The 17,940-nt window shown below is 53.9% G+C and overlaps 1 protein-coding gene across 3 annotated transcripts in view; it reads right to left on the bottom strand.

Moving 5' to 3' along the window:
• The window catches only part of ICE1 (interactor of little elongation complex ELL subunit 1), a 59,298-nt gene that overhangs the window by 16,979 nt on the left and 24,379 nt on the right, over positions 1-17,940 (bottom strand). For 2 of the 3 annotated variants that reach the window (XR_007133140.1, XM_047766885.1), the window contains exons 10-14: positions 17,825-17,881; positions 10,948-11,034; positions 8,730-9,139; positions 2,201-6,856; positions 885-1,053 (exon numbers count right to left, since the gene is read on the bottom strand). Coding sequence is in view for 2 of the 3 variants with exons in the window: in XM_047766885.1 (XP_047622841.1) it covers positions 885-1,053; positions 2,201-6,856; positions 8,730-9,139; positions 10,948-11,034; positions 17,825-17,881 (5,379 nt within the window). In the remaining variant the exon portion in view is untranslated. Of the gene's footprint in view, positions 1-884; positions 1,054-2,200; positions 6,857-8,729; positions 9,140-10,947; positions 11,035-12,318; positions 12,703-17,824; positions 17,882-17,940 lie in introns of those variants that run through there. The other variant, XM_047767018.1, reaches the window with a different exon arrangement.

The raw sequence follows: 17,940 nt of genomic DNA, 5'->3' as shown, positions 1-17,940 counted from the left end.
AGAACCTGCTGCAGGGAGCCCGGGCCGGGGGGACGTGCAGTCCCTGTCGCCTCCCCGCACCCATGATGTCCTTATCACGTGTCGGCTCCACCGCGACCGTCTTTCTCGGGATTTGGCCTCCAAAGCCCTGACACTCACGGGCACCCGCAGCTCTCTGCCCCCCCGTCGGCGCCTGGGAGGATGAAGAATTGGAGCCGGCCGCGAACACAGCCCCCCACTCACCACTCTGCAAGCGACGGATTCACCTACCCTGGTTTAGAAGACCCCTAGCCGACGGTGACAGCAAGTACCAACCTCGGCAACCTCGGTGAGACCCCTGACATTGGGGGAAATTCTATCTGTGCGTCATTCCTTTGGTCGCCAGGACTTCCCGGTGGTGGGGACGCGGGAACCCTCTCGGCCCCGTCGGCAGACACACGAGGCAGCCGTGAAGGGCAGCCCGCCTTGCCATCCCACCCGGAAGCTCCTCCTCATGAGCCCAGGACGCCGCCTTTGCGCTTCTGCCCTTTCCGGGCAGTGACCCGGCAGAGGGGTCTGTCACCTGAAGAGGATCCCCTCGCCTGAGCCTGGAGGAGCTGCATGAGGAAAACCGCCCACGCGCAGGGACGAGAGCCACCTTCACACACGAGGAGAGACGTGTGCGCGGATGTACGTCAGCGCCAGGGAACAGCGGGACGGCTGAGGCCCTGCGCGCCCGCCGGGGAGCGCACGCAGCAACGTGCCTTTGAAGGACAGCCGGCGACAGACCACAGAGCTGCAAATCCGGATGCGAGTGCAGTCAGGTGAACCAGGGCAAGGCAGGCCAGGCGACCACAGGACGGCTCCCCGGCCCCTGCCCCGCTGCCACCGCAGAGGCGAAGCAGGGAGCTGTCCCCGCGACGTACCTTCCTTCAGCAGGCTGTAGCAGAACAGGCGCGCCCTCTCCAGGTCCCCCAGCTGGCGACACACGCCCACGTACACCCTGCACAGGGCGTGGACGTAGCTGCGCTCCATGGATGCCTTCTGAAGTTTTAGTTCTGAGAGAATAGAGTGCAGCAGGCCCTCTGCTAAATGCTGGAGGGGGAAAAACAAACGAAAAGGCAATGTAGCTGACACTGAGCCTGAGCCTCCTGCAGGACAGCAAAGTGACAAAATCCAGTGTCTTTTGGGAAGCTGGAAAAACACAACGGGCACTGCCTCCGAAGGTAGAGGCCAGCAGCCGGCAGGGTGGGGTGGTGTCACAGGAGGTCTTTAGCTGGGAAGCCGTGGGGCTCAGGGGGGGAAGAGGGCCCACACCGCCGGCTGCCTGCCATCGCTACCTCCACGCCACAGACTGTAATTTGCTGGGTTCTACTAAAACACTCTGTGTGTGCAGTAAATCCACTCTAACTCTACTCCCATTCTTGTCTGTTGAACTGCACTGTGCTCTACACATTTTCTGTTTAGATCTGAAAATACTCGGTAATGTTTTCCTTGCTCAAGAAAAGCAGCCTTAAAGAATTTAGTCACTTGAAAAGAAGCATCTTCTCAAAACTACTGTCCTGATCTTCATGCTTTCTGAAACAATCTGAGAACAATATATATTTCTATAACTGTAGTTCCAAGGATGAACAAACAACCAACCAGGCATAATCCATGGGGTGCTGGACGCTGTCCACAGTGTCAACAGGGATATCGGAGAATAAAAACCAAAGAAGGTTCTAATAAACCACACAGGTAAATCCCCACAACACCCCCCCACCCGCCTTGAAACTCAGCATCTGCTCCTGTCTGACTGGTGATGTACAGTACTGGGGGGGGGGGGGACAACACCGACACCCCCACACACTCTCTTTCTCATCCCAAAGCTCTCAGATGTGTATGCAATACTATTCACGGAAAACAAGGGAAAAAAAAAGGCTCACTGTTACATTGCAATTTGATGCTCTGAAGTAACTCATTTTGAGCCTTTAAACATGCCAGACTCAATGGGAAATACGCAATTTAAGTCCAGACAAACACCCGTTCCTTTAAAACTTTAAGTTATTTGATGAATGAAACTCATCAAATCTCCAAGTCCTATCACCTCTCAAACGTGTGCAACGCTGGCTAGAGCTAGCGCAGGCCAGGTGTCCACCTCTGAGATGACAGGTGTGCCGAGGGCCCCCGCCACTTTGCTAACAGGAGCACCTGGGCCCCAGGACCCCCCACCCTAAGGCTGCAGGGCAAGCCAGCCACGTACCTTTTTCGTTGTGCTAAACTCATAAACGACTTCTTTCTCTTGATCTCTCATCACGGGCTTTTTGGAGATATTTCCCACATACACGTGGCTGCGAATGACAGGCAGCAGGTCGAAGGAGGCCTCTGCGATCCTCTTCAGGGCGTCGGCTATGGCTCTGTCGTGGGACTCCACGGTCTCTTTGGGGCTGGGAGGCATCTGGGGGAGGGGGCTGGCGGCCGGAAGGGGACTGCCCTCCTCCTCCGTCCTGGCAGCTTCAGCCTGAGGGACGCTCCTCTGGAGGCTCCTGCCCAGCGCTTTGGCGGGGGGGCCTGGCTCCGGGGACTCGCTGTCCAGGCGCAGCCTCTTGGCGCCCCGGGGCGGCCCGGCCACCAGCGTCCTCTTCCCTGCCGAGTCGGGCCGGGGCCCCAGATCCCTGGCCTTATCCTGCCTCCCGTCCCCTGCGGCGCTGCCGCCGGCTTTCACGAAGGCCGTGGAGGCCGAGGTGATGGCTTTGAAGCCTGTCGCGGGGCACACGGGCCCCGGCCGCGTCTTCCCGTCGGGCGGGGCGCGGGTGAGCTGCAGGTTCCCCTTGAGGATGCTGAGGGTTCGGGCCCTGGCGGACAGCTCCGGGTACATGGTGTCCAGGATCTTCACCGAGTTCTCCTGCGGCGCCGCCACCGCGGGCTGGGCAGGCGTGAGGCGGGGCAGCCGGCCGGGCACCGGGAGCGCGTGCTTCGGGGTGGCCGCGCAGAACTGCAGAGGCGACGACAGGACCCGCTCACTGGCGGGCGCGGCGGGCGGGGACGGGCAAGGAGAGGGCTGCCCCGGCTCCTCCGGCAAGGGTGACATCATCGCGGGCACCGGGAGGTCGCAGAGCGGGGAGACAGGGGAGCCGGGGCTGGAACTGGAGACGAGCGGCGAGGCTGGCAGCGCGATGCGCGGCGGCGTGGCGACCAGGGGCGCCAGCAGAGGCGGCAGCGGCGGCCCCACCTCCTGCCGGATCTTGCTCAGCGTGTCCGCGCAGCAGTCCGCAGGTGTGGACGTGTCCGCGCTCGCCAGGATGGTCTGCGTGGGGTTCCTCTGGGTTCTCGGGGTGCCTCTTTCCCCCGGAAATGATGGAGACGCTTCCCCCTGAGGAGCTTCGACTTTGCCCGATGCCGCAGTCTTCGCTGCTTTGTTGGCCTGATCTCTGTTTGAAATCTTCGATCGGTTCTTAGCTTTGCCAAACGGCTCTAGTTTGGAGTTATAGTAAGTGTGATCGGAGGGAACAGTCTGCGACTCAAAGTTCTGATCGTATATCTCAGAACTAATCCTTACGCTGGGTTTAACGGGCCTGTTCCGCAGACGACTTTTATCAAAGTTAGCGCTCTGACCACTGCTCGCAGCGTCCTCCTGGGTACCCGCCACCTGACTGCCACCCTGGGGCTCCTGAAAAGCAGCCCCGGTCTCTGGGGACGTCTCGGCAGAAGGAACGGAAAGGAAACCAGCTCCCAGCCCTTCTGGATCCGGGGACAGAGGGGCGTCGTCAGAGGCGTCACACAGGATCACCTGGTCCACGCTGGGCATGAGGGCTACCCCATTGATGATGGTCCAGTTGTCCCCTTTCTCGATGACGAGATTTTGATCCTTATTTATCAGCACACTGATGACTTCCGAGGTCACAGTAGAGATCTGACACTGAAAGGCCACTGCCCCTGGCCCGGCCCCCGTGTCCGCGCACAGGCGTTCCGCCGGCGGGGCCCCCTCCCCGCTGGCCGCTGGCCCGCCCGCATCCACGGGGGTCTTGGAGCTGCTCCGAGCGTTCTCATGGTCGGGCTCCCCGCCAGTGTCCGAGCCGACCGTGGGCAGGGGTGGATCTGAGGGCGGAGAGGAGGGGCTGGTCATCTCGGGAGGGGGGACTGGCTCTTCTGCACGCTCTGCTGTCACGCTGTCGTGCACAGTCAAGAGCAGCAAGTCATCAGCACCTTTCCCCTCGGCCTCCTCCTGCCTGGGCTGCAGCTCCTGGCCGATCCTGGTCAGCACCTCGGAGAGCGCATCCAGGGAGCACTGCGCAAGCGCGCTCGTGCTCCTTAAAGGACAGTCCTCTTCCTCTGATTCCACCCACTCTTCAGAGGTGTCAGGTGTTTCTTCCTCGCAGAGTTGCTTCCTGTATTTTTCTTCTGATGGTTCACTTTGCTTTACGTCCGTGTTCCTTCCTTTGTTTCGGGTGCCTTTGCTGGAACATTCTGAGACGGAGTCCCCTGAACTGTAATCTCTTAGCTGACAACTTTCAAGAAAGGTGACGACCTCGGACGTGGAGAGCCGGTCTGCCTCGGAGGGCGTGCTGATGCTGCAGGCCCGCAGGGCTGAGGTCAGGTGCCCCACCTCCTCGGATGGCCTGCGCTGGGCCGCCCCTGCACCTGCAGCTCCCGGATCTCTTCCAGAGGCATCGTCACCCGCACGATGCGGGCCACTCTCCAGCACAGCCAAGGGCTCGTTCTCGCCCTCGCTGCAGCTCGGTGCCTCACTCTCTTCCACCTCAGGGTCACCATCCCCTGCCTCGCGGATGCCGCTATAGCAGTACAGGGTGCCAGGAAGGCTACTCTGCGGGGTGGCGTGCTCCTCCGTGTCTGCTCTGCCCGACGCTGGTGAAGAAGTGGGCCCCGAGGTGCCCAGACCTTCAGAAGAGGTGGGACCAAGAGTTGGAGACGGCAGCTGCAGATGTGGGTTCGGGCCCTTGGGTATGACAGGCAGGTCCTCTGAAATGGCCAGGGCCTCCCCGGCTGACCTGACCACATCTCCACAGGGTGTTTCTTTAGCAGGAAAACCCCTGGACAGTGGCACCTCTGGGGCTGGACGACGTGTGTCCACACCCAACCCAGGCGAGTCCAGGTTTGTGGCCTGAAGACACGGGGTCTGCAACTGTGTCTCTTCCTGTACTGTGGCTTCTGTCACCACGTCTTGTTTGGGGACTGGGATGTTTTGGGAAAAGACAGACAATTTGCTATTTGTGGGGTCACGGGAATTTTCCGCTGGTGAATCAAAATCTAACCTCCTCCCTGAGGTGGGCGCTCTGGGGCCGGTCCCCCGTGGAGCCGGCGGCTCCCGGGCCCTCTGTGCTGGGTGCTCTCTTTCTCCACATCCTGCTCCAGAAGCCGCTCCAGGCCCGCTGGTCACATCTGCCACTGAGGGAGGCTCGGGCCCAGTGGGCCTGGGGGGCCCCCAGTGAGTGCTCTGCGTGGCTTCAGGCCGGGCCTGCTTGGTGATAACTGACACCTGGTTAGGCAGCAAGGACACCGTGGCCCTGGACCCCCCAGGCCTGTCACCCTCGCTGGCACGTTCAGGCTTGGATGCCGACTCTGTCCTTTCTGAGGATGGTGTGGCCTTGTGTGACGGATGGCCAGTCTCGTGTTCCGGTTCGGGTCTGGCTCCTGGGCTCTCCTCACCGCCCCACTGAAACAAAGCGCTACGGTGCCACCACATGCTTTTAGCAAAGCCAACGCCATTCCTGACCAAGCCCGACTGCGGCCCTGCCGACAATGTGAGGTCTGACCGGCTTGGCACCTGCCTCTCACCCAGCCTGTCCCCCGTGGCTCTCGGGACTACCAGCTGTGGGAGTGAGCAGCCATCTGCACTGGCTTTCGCGAGTGTCCTCCACCCCAGCCCGCAGTTCCTCTGACCGTTAGAGTCATGTGCCCCCGCCCCCAGGCTCAAAGCCAGTGAGCCGCTCTCCAGATGGCTGTCCCCTGTGGGACGCTGCGGGAGCTCGGCACGCACAGCCAGCAGGTTGAACGTGGTGGCTTGTACTTTGTGTTGCGAGCGCAGCAGCTGGGAAGGGCCTCCTTCAGCAGGCATATGAGTATCTTCGTCATCCTCCGGCCCAGGGGGAGACGGGGGGTGGCTGCAGAGAGAGGAGGCTGCCGAGGCCGAGGAGGATGACAACGCGTCCTCAGGGCTGAGCCCTGCCGCCACCGCTGCGGTCCCCACTACTCCCTGCACAGGGGGCTCTCCTGAAATGAGACCTGGCGTGCCTTCTCTCTCCTTCTCCAAGTCTCTAGACGGTCCCTGCAAATGGCCAGAAAGTGACAGACCACCTGATTCAGAAGAGACCCCATCAGCCAGCGCCCCCCTGGTCAGCTCTGACCCGACTGACCCCATCACTCTGGATCCCAGGGTCTGTCCTTCAGAAGTACTGGGCTCATGCGGCGGTCGAGGGCCAAGGTGGGGAGGACGTGAGTCAGATGTGCCCAAGGCCGGGGCCTCCCCACGAGCCAGGCTGCCCAGGGGTTCGGGACGTGGCTTTTCCATGGGCACTGCCCTGTCCGCATCCCTGACCGCTCTCGGCCTTGGCGCCTCATCCAAAATGCCCTTCTCTGTGTCGCTCAGCAACTCGGATGACAACGTCCAGGATGTCTCACGAGCGAAGGAGAGTGTGGCCGAAGGCTCTGTCAGTGCTGCTGTGAATGTCCCAAACCCAACCGTGGTCACTTTGCTGACCTCCAGGGCGCTGAGAGCCTGGGTGGCTTCCTGCGGTTTCGGCTTTTCTTCCCATGTCCCACTTCCTTTCCTTTTTCCAGATGAGCTAAAACCATCCCGGGATGCGGGCGTGTCACCCTCTGAGACAGACTCAGAATTCCTCTGCTGGACTTCATTCATTTCACTATCACTGGAATCCGTACACTCTCCAAAACAGGTTTCCTTAAAAATAAACCAATTATGCTCGTTAGTTAAATACCAATTCAACCAACTCAATATAACGATCAGTTAAATGCATTAAAAACAAGTGCCCATGTCCCGAGCATCTGAGGACAGGGCGGTCTGCTCCCAGCACGGATGGGCACGTGGAGAACAGTTCTGCATCAGACCTGCTCACAGAAGCCGCTTCTCCCCCGAGTCCCCACTCACACCGCCTCTCCCAGGACAGAGATGCTCCCAGGTTCTTCTCCACAGGCACCCTCAGGTTAGGCCCGTCCTCTAACTTCTAGGCCCTCCCCCTCCTGGGCTCTGCCATGTGTCTCCTGGTAGCAGAAGCTTTCGGCTCCCGCTGCCCGGCCCTGTCCTCCCCCGGCCCCAAGTCACCCCTCCACGTGCCTCCGACCCAGGCCCAGAGCAGCCCCCGTCCACACCAGGTCGGCCCTGGCTCTGCCTGTCACCCTGCAGACGTCTTTGGCCACACACTTCCTCACCATTGGTGCTGTCCCCCTACTGTTGTCATCAAGGGTCCCACGCCCCTCCCACAAAGCCCTCCACCTGCACAGCCCTTTTCTCCTCTTCAGCTCCAGAAACTGGCCAGGACTCCCTGGGGCCCCCTCATGCCTGGAGGGAACAGCTCTGTCCCATGCCCACCAGGAGACCTAAGCTGCCCACCGCCGGCCCTGCTCCTGGTGGAGCATCCGCGCTGGCATGAACATGCTCCGACTAGAAAATCCGCCCTTGGAGTCTGGAGCACCCTGGCCTCCTGGTCTCCCTCCCCTGCTCTCTTCCTCCCCACCTCTGCCAACCACGCGTGGCACAGCTTAGCAGATAGGCTGCTCGCTCAAGCTCAGGACCTCGGCAGCCCAGTCCCCACCCCGTCAACGCCCATGCTCCTGCGCGAATGCAGAGAGCTGCCGAGGCGCGCCTCCCCTGGCAGCGGTCTCGGCTCTGTCCCAACGCCCCCACTCCCCACCCTTCCTACTGTGACCAACTTCCAGGTGGAAACCCTTCATCACGTCCACTTCCTCCCGTCCGTCAAGGCGTCCCACTCCCTCAGCATGAAATGGAAAGTCCATAGGACACACGGGCCCCTGGGATCTCGTCTGCGTGCATGTCCCCCACAGCGGGCCCACCTCAGTCCCGCACCCCCCCCATCCTGGAGCACCACCCCCACCTGGCCTCCCGTCTACACCCCCAGCAGTGCAGGCCCCACCATGGCCTGCCCCTGATGGCCCCACTGCCACACAAGATCCAACCACGCACAGCCCTACCCAGTATCACCTCTGCGTCCCGAGTCCAGCACCGTGGCCACAACCCACCAGACACGCGGTCTCTGCTTCCTGCATGAAGCAAGGGACTCAAAGGACTCATCTCTCCTTGAGCTGGAAAGTATACAGACCTGCTCTGTCAAGACCAACTTCCTAAGAAACTGTAAGAAACCATCGTGCAAACACACGAAAAGCTGCTGAATTCACCGTGCGCTGGCTGGCGGGGACCCAGCAACGCGTGCTAACGGGCCTGCGTGCCCTATAGGCGCACTCGCATCTCTGGAAACCCCATGCCGACAAATGCTTGTTGACGTCACTGACTTCCTATCTGCTGCGCGTGGGCACGAGAGCTGAGAAAAGTCAGTGAAGGCAAGGCGCCTCCACAGGGACTCACACAGAGTAAGGCCGCGTGGGCCCCAGGAGGAAACGAGGACAGTCGTACACGCACGTGGACACGGAGGAGCCCGAGGGCCGGGCGGGCCTCGCCCAGCTCTCCCGCTCCTCCCCAGGCCCAGCACGTCGGGGCGCCACGGCCCTTCTGAGTCTGGCTACCACAGCAGGGTGGACAACGGGGCACCTGGTACTGCAAACCCCAAGCGCCAACTCACAGGGGCGAGCGCAGGTGGTAACGGGCCCGGGCGGGGCGACGTCACGGGCGGGGGGGAGGGCACGGGAGACAGAAGAGGAGGCGGGAGCTTGAAGAAGTCCACCGCGGCCTGCAGGTCTTCATCGAAGCAAGGGTCGTGATCAGAAAAGTCCATGCTGTCCTCGTCATTCCTCTGTCCTCCAGGCGCAGGATCGCGGCCCGCCTCGAGCCAGCCATCCCCGCGGGAGGCTGCTCCACCAGGCCCCTCCCCTGCCACGTCTTTATACTCGGAGAAGTCGCCCTCTATCTCCATGGACAGTTCCGTCAGGCAGGTCTGCACAGACGAGGCCCTGAGAGGACTGCCCCCTGCTGGAGGGGCCACGCCATCCTCCCCCAGCTCCCTGGATCTGGAGTTTTCTTCGGCAGGTTTTTCTGCAGGGGCAGAAAAGTGAATTATCAAATTATTTATAATATCAAAAAACCTTTAATAAAGAACAACCTTATTCCAACAGTTCAAAATGCTTGCTGTAAGTCCAAGCAGAAACACTTTTAGGAGTTCCCTGGCAGTTCAGTGGGATAAGGATCTGGAGTTGTTATGGCAGCAGCCTGGGTCACTGCTGGGGTGTGGGTGTGACCCCTAGTCCAGGAACTTCCACATGCCATGGGAGTGGCCAAAAAAAAAAAAGAAAAAAGAAAAAGAAAAAAGAAACATATTAAAAGGCAATCAGTTCCCTCCTGAAGAGTATGCGCCAGCACTTGGGTATGCTCCGCGTCAGTACGGCCCTCCTCGACCCGCACCGAGGAGACAGGCTGATTGGAAAGGCCTCCGTGGGCAGCCACGGCAACGGGCCTCATCCTCCTGGAAAATCCTTCCACCCAACCAGCAGCATTTGGGAGAAACAGCTTTCTGCATAAAAGCTGACAGGGAATCCTGTTTTCTCTGTCTAAAATCAGCCTGTATCTAGCCAGTCCCATAACCATATTGGTATGGTCCTCAAGTTAAGGGACTTTGACTAGGTCACATAAATACTCTGCAGAGTGATGCAACAGAAAAACTACTAGTTCTCTCTGGGTTTTGATTTTGGTAAACTAAGGTTGGTGCTAAATGTTAGTAAAAAAACCTTGTGTCCTGGGAAATAACTGGAAGTAACCATCCATATTTAAAAGCTGCAAAACACATTTTACAGAAGGACCCAGGGCTCCTTGGAGCAATAGCTGATTTCAGGGCTGGGGAGGGGCACATGCAAGCGGGGCCTGAACCATCTTGCAGGACCAGACGGTCAAAAGGCTCTGCGAACAGAAGGGGATACACTGAAAAGGCCCAGGAGCCACAAACTCCAGACGGCGGCGATGACCACACGTGGAGCCGTGTGAGGGGTAAGGTAAACAAGGCAAGCACTGAACTGTAACGCCCAGAGCAAGACAAATACCTATGAGGCTGCGCGGACAGGAGAAAGTGAACACAGAAGGAACTGGTGAAAAGGAACAGCTCTTCCTCGTGGAAGACTCCCCATGCACACGTGGAGGAGGAATGAGGGAAATACAAAAAACCCCACTATTAGCCACGGTGGTGATCAAGCACACAAGACCCATCACTAGATGCTAAAACCCGTGGGCTACCGTTGGAGAGCAGCAGTGTTTGCAGTGCCAAGTATCTCCCTCAGACAATTCATCAATGACTTAGGAGGAAATACCTTTATAACAGAGGAGGGGACCTCAGGCAATCACTCAAAGTTAACATTTCCAGCGGTACCGCACACGGCAGGGGAGCACCTGCCACCAATGCCCGGCCTCCCCCTGATACGAGAAAACATCAGACAGGCCAACAGGCTCTCCAGCAAAGGACAGGAGACGAGGCCAGGCCGACACTGTCAGACGGGGGCGGCCAGTAAAGGAAGAATGGCTGCTAATCAACATGGGTCCTAGGACAGGAGGTGACACAAGCAGAGAAACAGTGCAACTCGGGCTTCTGCATACACCTGCCACACATGCCTTCCCCTACACCTGTCCAGCTTCTGCAAACATTCCCTGATGAAAGTTGCTTTGGAAAAATTAAAAGCCAAATGCATTCGCCGAGTCCCACTGGAGGGCGTGGAGTCCTGAATGACGGAAAGCACCCGTCTCGTGTGCTTCTCTCCTCCGTGGGGATGCGGAGAAACTGATGACTAAAGGCATGCGAAGCCTGGGCTAAGCATTTCTCTCACAGGCAGGAAAGGTACTTCTGGAAGCGTCTCTCTCACCTGGGATACATCTGCTGCCCTCGCCAGGCAGTCTGTGAGTTGTGTTCACACAGAGCCAGAGTTCCTTCAGAAGCAGTTTCACTTTTCCTATGAAAGAGAGGAAAGATTTAAGTCATTTGGCTCAAACCACGTGAGGACAAAACATACTCCTGTGAAATCGGGATTTACTAGGGACTCAGAACACTAGAGAACTTAAAACATCTTCCCCAATTCAAGTGCTGCACGCAATTCAGCTCGCTGCTGATAGAGAGGACTACTGGCTCCAGGGTGAATACAAGCTGGGGTTTTTTTGGAGGGTGCGGTCCACACACGGGTAGGACTCCAAACACCACATCTACTTGGTGTCAGAGGCCTTTATCACCTTATGGATGCGTGGGATAAATAGCTGCTGGTCTGTGTGTTTCCTACACAGAGTGATGGGGGGGGGGAGCACAGCTCTAGGGGTGACCTAAGCACTCAGGGCTCTGTGCATGCCACAAAGAGCAGGACGGAGGTACCCCCTCACCCCATGAGGTTATCAGAAAAGCCATCAGAGCTGACGTGCTGTAATTAACCTACGGATCTTCAAAGATCCTGGAAAATTCTTCAACGGCCTTAAGGGAAATGGGAGGAGACAAAAATGTGTGTGTATAAACACGGTGGGGGGAGAGTCATACACACAGGAAGAAGCTTCAATAAGGCACGTGAACGCTTTGGAATTTTTCTCAACATTTTTCAAAGGGGTCTGAGTTCCTAAAATGGTTAAGAGCCACTGGATGGAGCTGAAAGGCAAAGGGCAACTGTAACCGAGACAGGCCTAATGAAAGTCACAGAATACTGGCAACATCATACTATGGTTTTGAAGTGAATTTAACATTAAGAACACGCATTCCCCCAAACATTCCCCAACAGAAGACATTCATAAAAATATATTTACAGTTTGTATCAAATATGCATAAATGACAACCCAGACTCATCAAAATTTAACTAAAAATAGCATTAGGTATTTATTACATAACTTCAGGCCACTTCGAAGTTCTATTATAGTTTACCTGACCTTCTTAAGTTAAAATGAATCATTTTTATTCAAAATACTGAAATCTTTCATCCAGTTCTAAAGAGGCTAAAAAGACCAACCTTCTAAACCAAAATGTCTCCAAAGAATCATACATTTTGGAATAGGTCAGCCCTAGGTAAGGTGATACACTACACCACGCCAAAAAACAAAGTCCACAGAAAGAGGACCAGGACAAGGGACAGAGCAGTTTCCAAAGCTGGACATTTCAAACTTCCCTCGGCCAAACGAGCCAGTTACTATGCATGAGGCACCTCTACTTTTGAGTTTGAAAAGTCTATGACCAAGTCGTTTATCTACAGTGCGATTTAACCTACCCCAAGGCCTGCTTCCAAACACTGTAATCCCTTTTGCTTAAATGACCTGACCAGGATCCCTGCTTATTACATTTGCCCAAGCAGCAAACAAGGAACCTTAAAAAAAAAGAGAAAAAGTTACTTTTCTATTCTTACAGCGGCTACTGAGCAGAGCCCGGCCTATTCTACCCGAGTGCCCGCTCGTTCCTTCCAATCTGACCGCGCTCCATTCCCAGGAAAGCAGAAACCACCTTCGCCGCCGCGGCATCACGACTCGGTTAGGAAAACCTCCTTCGGCTGAAGAGCACATGTCCCCCTTCCTGTAAAACGCCTCCTTTTTCGAAATCTAGCCCTCTGTGAGGACAGGATTTCTGGACTCTCCTACCCTCCTGACGTGTCAGTTTTCCCATGAACAGCACTTTTTTTTTTTTTTTTTAATGGAAGTTTCCGGGCCAGGGATTGAGTCCGAGCCGCAGCTGCAGCAACACCAGATCCTTTAACCCACTGCGCCGGGCCAGAGATCAAACCCTGCACCTTTGCAGTGACCCAAACCGCTGCAGTCGGGTTCTTAACCCACTGCACCACAGAGGGAACTCCCAAAGAGCACACTTCTTTAATCATGAGTTTTAGAACTATGTTTTAATATCTGTGCAGAGTCTGGCTCAGGATTTTTCTTTTCAAAAATTTAATTCTTATTCCAAACATCTCTTCTTTCTGCTAGGCCTTCACCATCTGGCTTTATATTGTATAATTACAAACACATGTGGGTAAGATTCTCATCCCTTGAGGCTTTAGATCCAGGAACGTAGTATTTATGCACGTGTTCGGGGGTTAAGAGTTGTCTTCAGCGAGGCAGGGCACACTGCTTCCAGGTCTCTGCCCAGGCATCTGACAGGTGAACGGGCTGTTCCTCCTCCATCCCTGTCCCGACAGGCCAACACGGTACCCTGCGTGTTCACCGCACATGCCGATGCCGGCAAGTCCCCAAGCGCCCACAGTTTCCCAGCCGTCTTTTCCTTTTTCTATATAGATGATCACATCATTAAAAATTAGGACAATCTGACTCGTCCTCATTAGCATTTACAGCTCCGACTCTGTGTCTGCTCGGCTGCACGGCTTAGGGTCTCCGGTACACATAGAAGGGGTGGGACAAAAAGCAGCCGTACCTTGTTTCCGACAGTGATTCTGCTTTCAGGTCTTCCACCTCTCTCAAGTTCAAAATTATTTTTGTCTTATTACTTAAGCAATTTTTTTTTTTTTTAACGAGGAATGGGTACTGAGTTGAGATAATCACGTCATCTTCCTCGTAACCAGCTGTTGTGGTATTCCTGAGATAAATCCTTAAGTCATAATTTATCCATATTCTAAATTACTAATAGCTCTGTTTTCTTAAAGTCATATTTAGTATTTTGGCAGCTATATTCCTAAGTGACAGCTGTGAGTACTGAAGCTCTATGGATGCATGTTATTCTTAACTGGTTTTGATGCGGGGTTAGGCTAATCCAAGAGATGTCTGAGACAGAAAGCACTCCACGTTTTAAGCTCTAAAACCCAACGAAGTAATAAAATACATCCCTGTCTGTTTTTCACTGACGGCTGCTCACCTGCAAGCCACCTGGATCTTGCATGGTATTAGATCTTTAACTATTTCTAAAAACTTCTTTAGGTTATTTTTCTGTTCAGGATTGCAACAACCCATCTGTCAATTTGAATATGTTTTCCTATAAAATGGTCCATTCTATGAACTTAATAAAAAATGAATATAAATTTGTAAATTAAGAAGTTCTCCAAATGTACTTTTACAGCTTTCTCAGCCCTGGTCCCATTAGGTTTCCGTTCCTCCCTTTCTTGATCAGATTCGCCAAAGAGTTATCAGTTTCACCAGCATTGCAAAGACCCAGTTATTAGCTTTATTTTGTTTGTTTGTTTTTTGAGGGCCACACCTGTGGCATGTGGAAGTTTCTAGGATAGGGGTCGAATTGGAGCTGTAGCCGCTGGCCTACACCACAGCCACAGCAGCACAGGATCCGAGCCACATCTGTGACCTACACCACAGCTCACAGCAATGCTGGATCCTTAACCCACCGAGCGAGGCCAGGGATCGAATGTGTGTCTTCATGGATACCAGTGAGATTTCTTTCCGCTAAGCCGAGATGGGAACTCCCAGTTAGTAGTTTTAATAAACCCAAATCAAATGCTTTGTTCCCTATTTCATCAGCTTATGCTTCCATCTTCATCAATTCCTTCCATTTCCTGTTGCTGTTGTATTTTCCTACCTTCTTAAATCATTCGCTGTCTGTAAGTCTTGCTTTCTGACACAATCACTTCAGACCACAAACCACTGAATACTACACCAGCAATATCTCAAAGATTTTAATAAATACTGCTCTATTTTTGTTTATTTCCAAAACAGTTCAGTATTTCAGTTTTTATTTTCTCTGTCATCCAAGAAGAGTTTATTTGTGTATTCAGTTATCAGTTTGGGGGAGGGGTATAGGAGAGATTTTTATTAATATCTTAAGAAATATCAGTATCATATCTCAGATTATAACTTTTTGCTGTCTAGTAAACAGTCAGCTTTTACATAACCCTGGAAAGCATTGTAAAGATCAGTTTGTGGTTAAGAGTTACATGCAAAGCATCCGTCCTGCAGTCATGACTCCAATTCCATCTCCTCTTTTGTTTGCTTTTACTCTATGTTTCTGAGAAGCACACTGAAGTTTCCCATGAAAACAGATCCAGCTTCTCCCCTAGACTTCCCAGGCATTTTACTTGACACAGTTCCATGCTCGAAGGTCATGAGAATAGTATCTTCTTGAAGAATGGTGCCTTTAATCCATCTAGATAACTCCTTTAATCCATGTAAACTCATTTCTAGGCTCGAACTGTTTTTTGGTTTTATATTACTAATTTCAAGTTAATTTGCTTAGAATTTCTTTTTCCCCCTCTATTAAATCTGCTTCATTTGATTTTAAATCTAGCTGCTATGAACAAGTCAGAGATGGAGAACATACATAAAAACCAGGCTCTACAGTTGGGAGGCTTTGCTAATACAAACATTACATCCAACACGCTTCTCTGGGCAGTGTCCTCCGAGTATTTCTTGATCACATTCTCTGACAGCTCTGCTCTCCTCTCTGCGAAGGGCTAGATGACTGTTCCCACATCTGGCTCTGGCTCCGGAGTCTCCGATTTCCCCGATTCCTTTGGCGTCCTTAGCTGCACAGCACGTGCTCAGAGACATCCCCGATCAACCCTCGCAGTTCGTTAGAGCAGCCTGCTATTTGTCCCCCCGACAACCCAGCCCTTCCAGGGCCCGCGGTCCTACGATCACACGGTTGATACCTGAGGCCCCCCTGCTCGGACGCCGCAGCGGCAGCCCCTGCTCGAGGAACATCGCTTCAACCTTCAACACTTGCTTCCTGTTCACGCCCTAATGCTGTTTCCTCGAGGGCTACATCCTCATGAGTTGGGTGCCTTGCTTTGCTGTCGGTACTTTCTCTCCGTTTTACGTGAAAGCGGAGGCAGGTCCCCTCTCACTGCCAGAGTCTGTTTCTTCAGCCTCCATTCTGAGTCCTGCTCCTCTGGAAACAAGCGGGGCTTCTCACTTCAAAGGACCTACAGGACCCTGCCTGGGGGTTGGGGGAGCAGGGGGACGCCGCTGTGAGCACTTGTTACGCAAAGGTCTCCTTTTCTGGGAACGGGAGGGGCTGGCCTTCAGATCGACCTTAAGAAACTCAATTCCGGACACTCACGTCCACTCTGGGTTCTCCCGAGTCCCGGCCAACAGACACTTCAGAGAGCGAAGCGTTGGGCCACAGCCTCTGGACAGTCGCCAGAAAGCCCTTCCAAAACCAGGAGGCTGCAGACCTTCACCCCCGGTCAGCAGGGGAGTGGCCCGGCCGAGCTGCGGAAGGCCAGGCTTGAGCCGTCAGAGCTGCTTCCTGAGAGGGCGACGTTGCCCGCCACCAACCGAGGCCATCGGCTTTACAGCTTTCTTGTTCAGTTCTGGTCCTTTTTGGCTGTAAAAGAGAGCTATTTCTTTTTTCTTTTTAAAACTCTTTTGCCATTTTTATTAGAATTTGAAAGAAAGGCAGCACTCGGGCAATCTTTTTAAAAGTGAGGCCAGCCCGATTCCCCTTCCACCTGTCATAAATCTCTTTCGAAGTCAGCTATTAACAGAGAAAAGTGTTCAAGACATAGTTAAGAACTGGGAATTAAATCCATCAAGGTCCACGGCTAAAGAATCAGATTCCTAAAGACTTCATTCATTCATTTATTTATTTGGGAAAAAGTCAAATAAACAGCGTGCCTTCTCTCAGAGTGAGGGCTTATTTTACCAAAACAAAAACCAAAAAACATTTTACTGGAGGTAACAACTAGTTCTTTGAAGAAAAAACAGACAGTAAGGCTAGTGAGCAACTAACTATGGAAGGGGTGAGGGTTCTGTCTTAAACAGTAAAGCCTGTGAGTAGCTGACCCTCAGACCAATCTGTCAGAGTCCAGAAGAGACGACGACTAAATTTGGCGGCTGACTGCTGGCTGGGAAGGTCCTCTCTTGGCAGCATCTGTTTCTCAAAGCCCGCTCCCCACACATCCGAGTAGGAAGAAGAGTCAAAAGCACATGGACTTGTCCATCAATGATAGTGATAAACAGAGAATGGGGGCCCAGGCAACGGAAAAGCATGAACGGGTCGCCTTAAGTCTTGAGCTATGGATTAAAAGAAGTGAAAGGAGGAGGAAGAAAAGGTAACGGGGACTTCTGCAGAGAGGCCCTAAACCTGCACCCAACAGCAGGCTTAGTCATCTCCACTGGGGAAACGCTATGACGTGCAAATACCGTATTTCCTTATTTCCTATTTCGATTTACCCTACCAAAAAAGTGCAAGATATGCAGAGCGGACACTGACCATCCCCTTTTCAAAACTGGGGACAAAACGCAACGATGAAGTGAGTGGCCGGGGTTCCACGGTCAGCAGAAATATGACGCAGAAGTCCCGCAGCCCTGCTTCCCGTGTCAGCCCTTCCCACCCCACCGGGCGGGTCGGGACGCTGGGACGTCCCCCGCCAGTGACCACCGCTTCTTCTTTCGCCTCGCCCTGGGACTTTCGGCCTTCCCTAAATCCTCTGGCTTCCGAAAATACAGCTGAGGGCTTGGACCCCACCTTCCCTGCCCGACTCGGACCATGTGTATATATTCGGACCTAAGAAACTGAATACATTAACTTGGAAAATGAAACCTTATGAGGAAACTACACTTATTTACTGAAAAGTGGGGAAGTCATACCTCTTCTGGTTTTTCTTTCCCAAACAATGCTGCTTTTGAATTCTTTCACTGTTGTTTTATCATATAGCAAAACGATAACATACACACATCTGAGGAGGACAGGAACGAGGATGTGGCGTCTTCTAACAAAACACGTTTAAGCCCGGGAAGTCCCACAACCACGGCAAAGAGTAACAAGCCACTTCCTAAACCACTACAAGTAATGCACAGAGATTAAAACTAAATTCGTAATATACTCACTTTTATCGATGCTTCCATGAGACTCATTCGAAATTTGTGTTCCAATATGTCTCAACTCTAAAATGTGGGGGGAGGGAAACAGTTAAAAAAAGAATATTGCGTGTCAAAACAGATTT

This window comes from Phacochoerus africanus, chromosome 1 (assembly GCF_016906955.1).
Source record: "Phacochoerus africanus isolate WHEZ1 chromosome 1, ROS_Pafr_v1, whole genome shotgun sequence".
In the NCBI taxonomy this organism is placed as follows: domain Eukaryota; kingdom Metazoa; phylum Chordata; class Mammalia; order Artiodactyla; family Suidae; genus Phacochoerus; species Phacochoerus africanus.
This window is presented reverse-complemented; position numbering and strand designations above follow the sequence as displayed.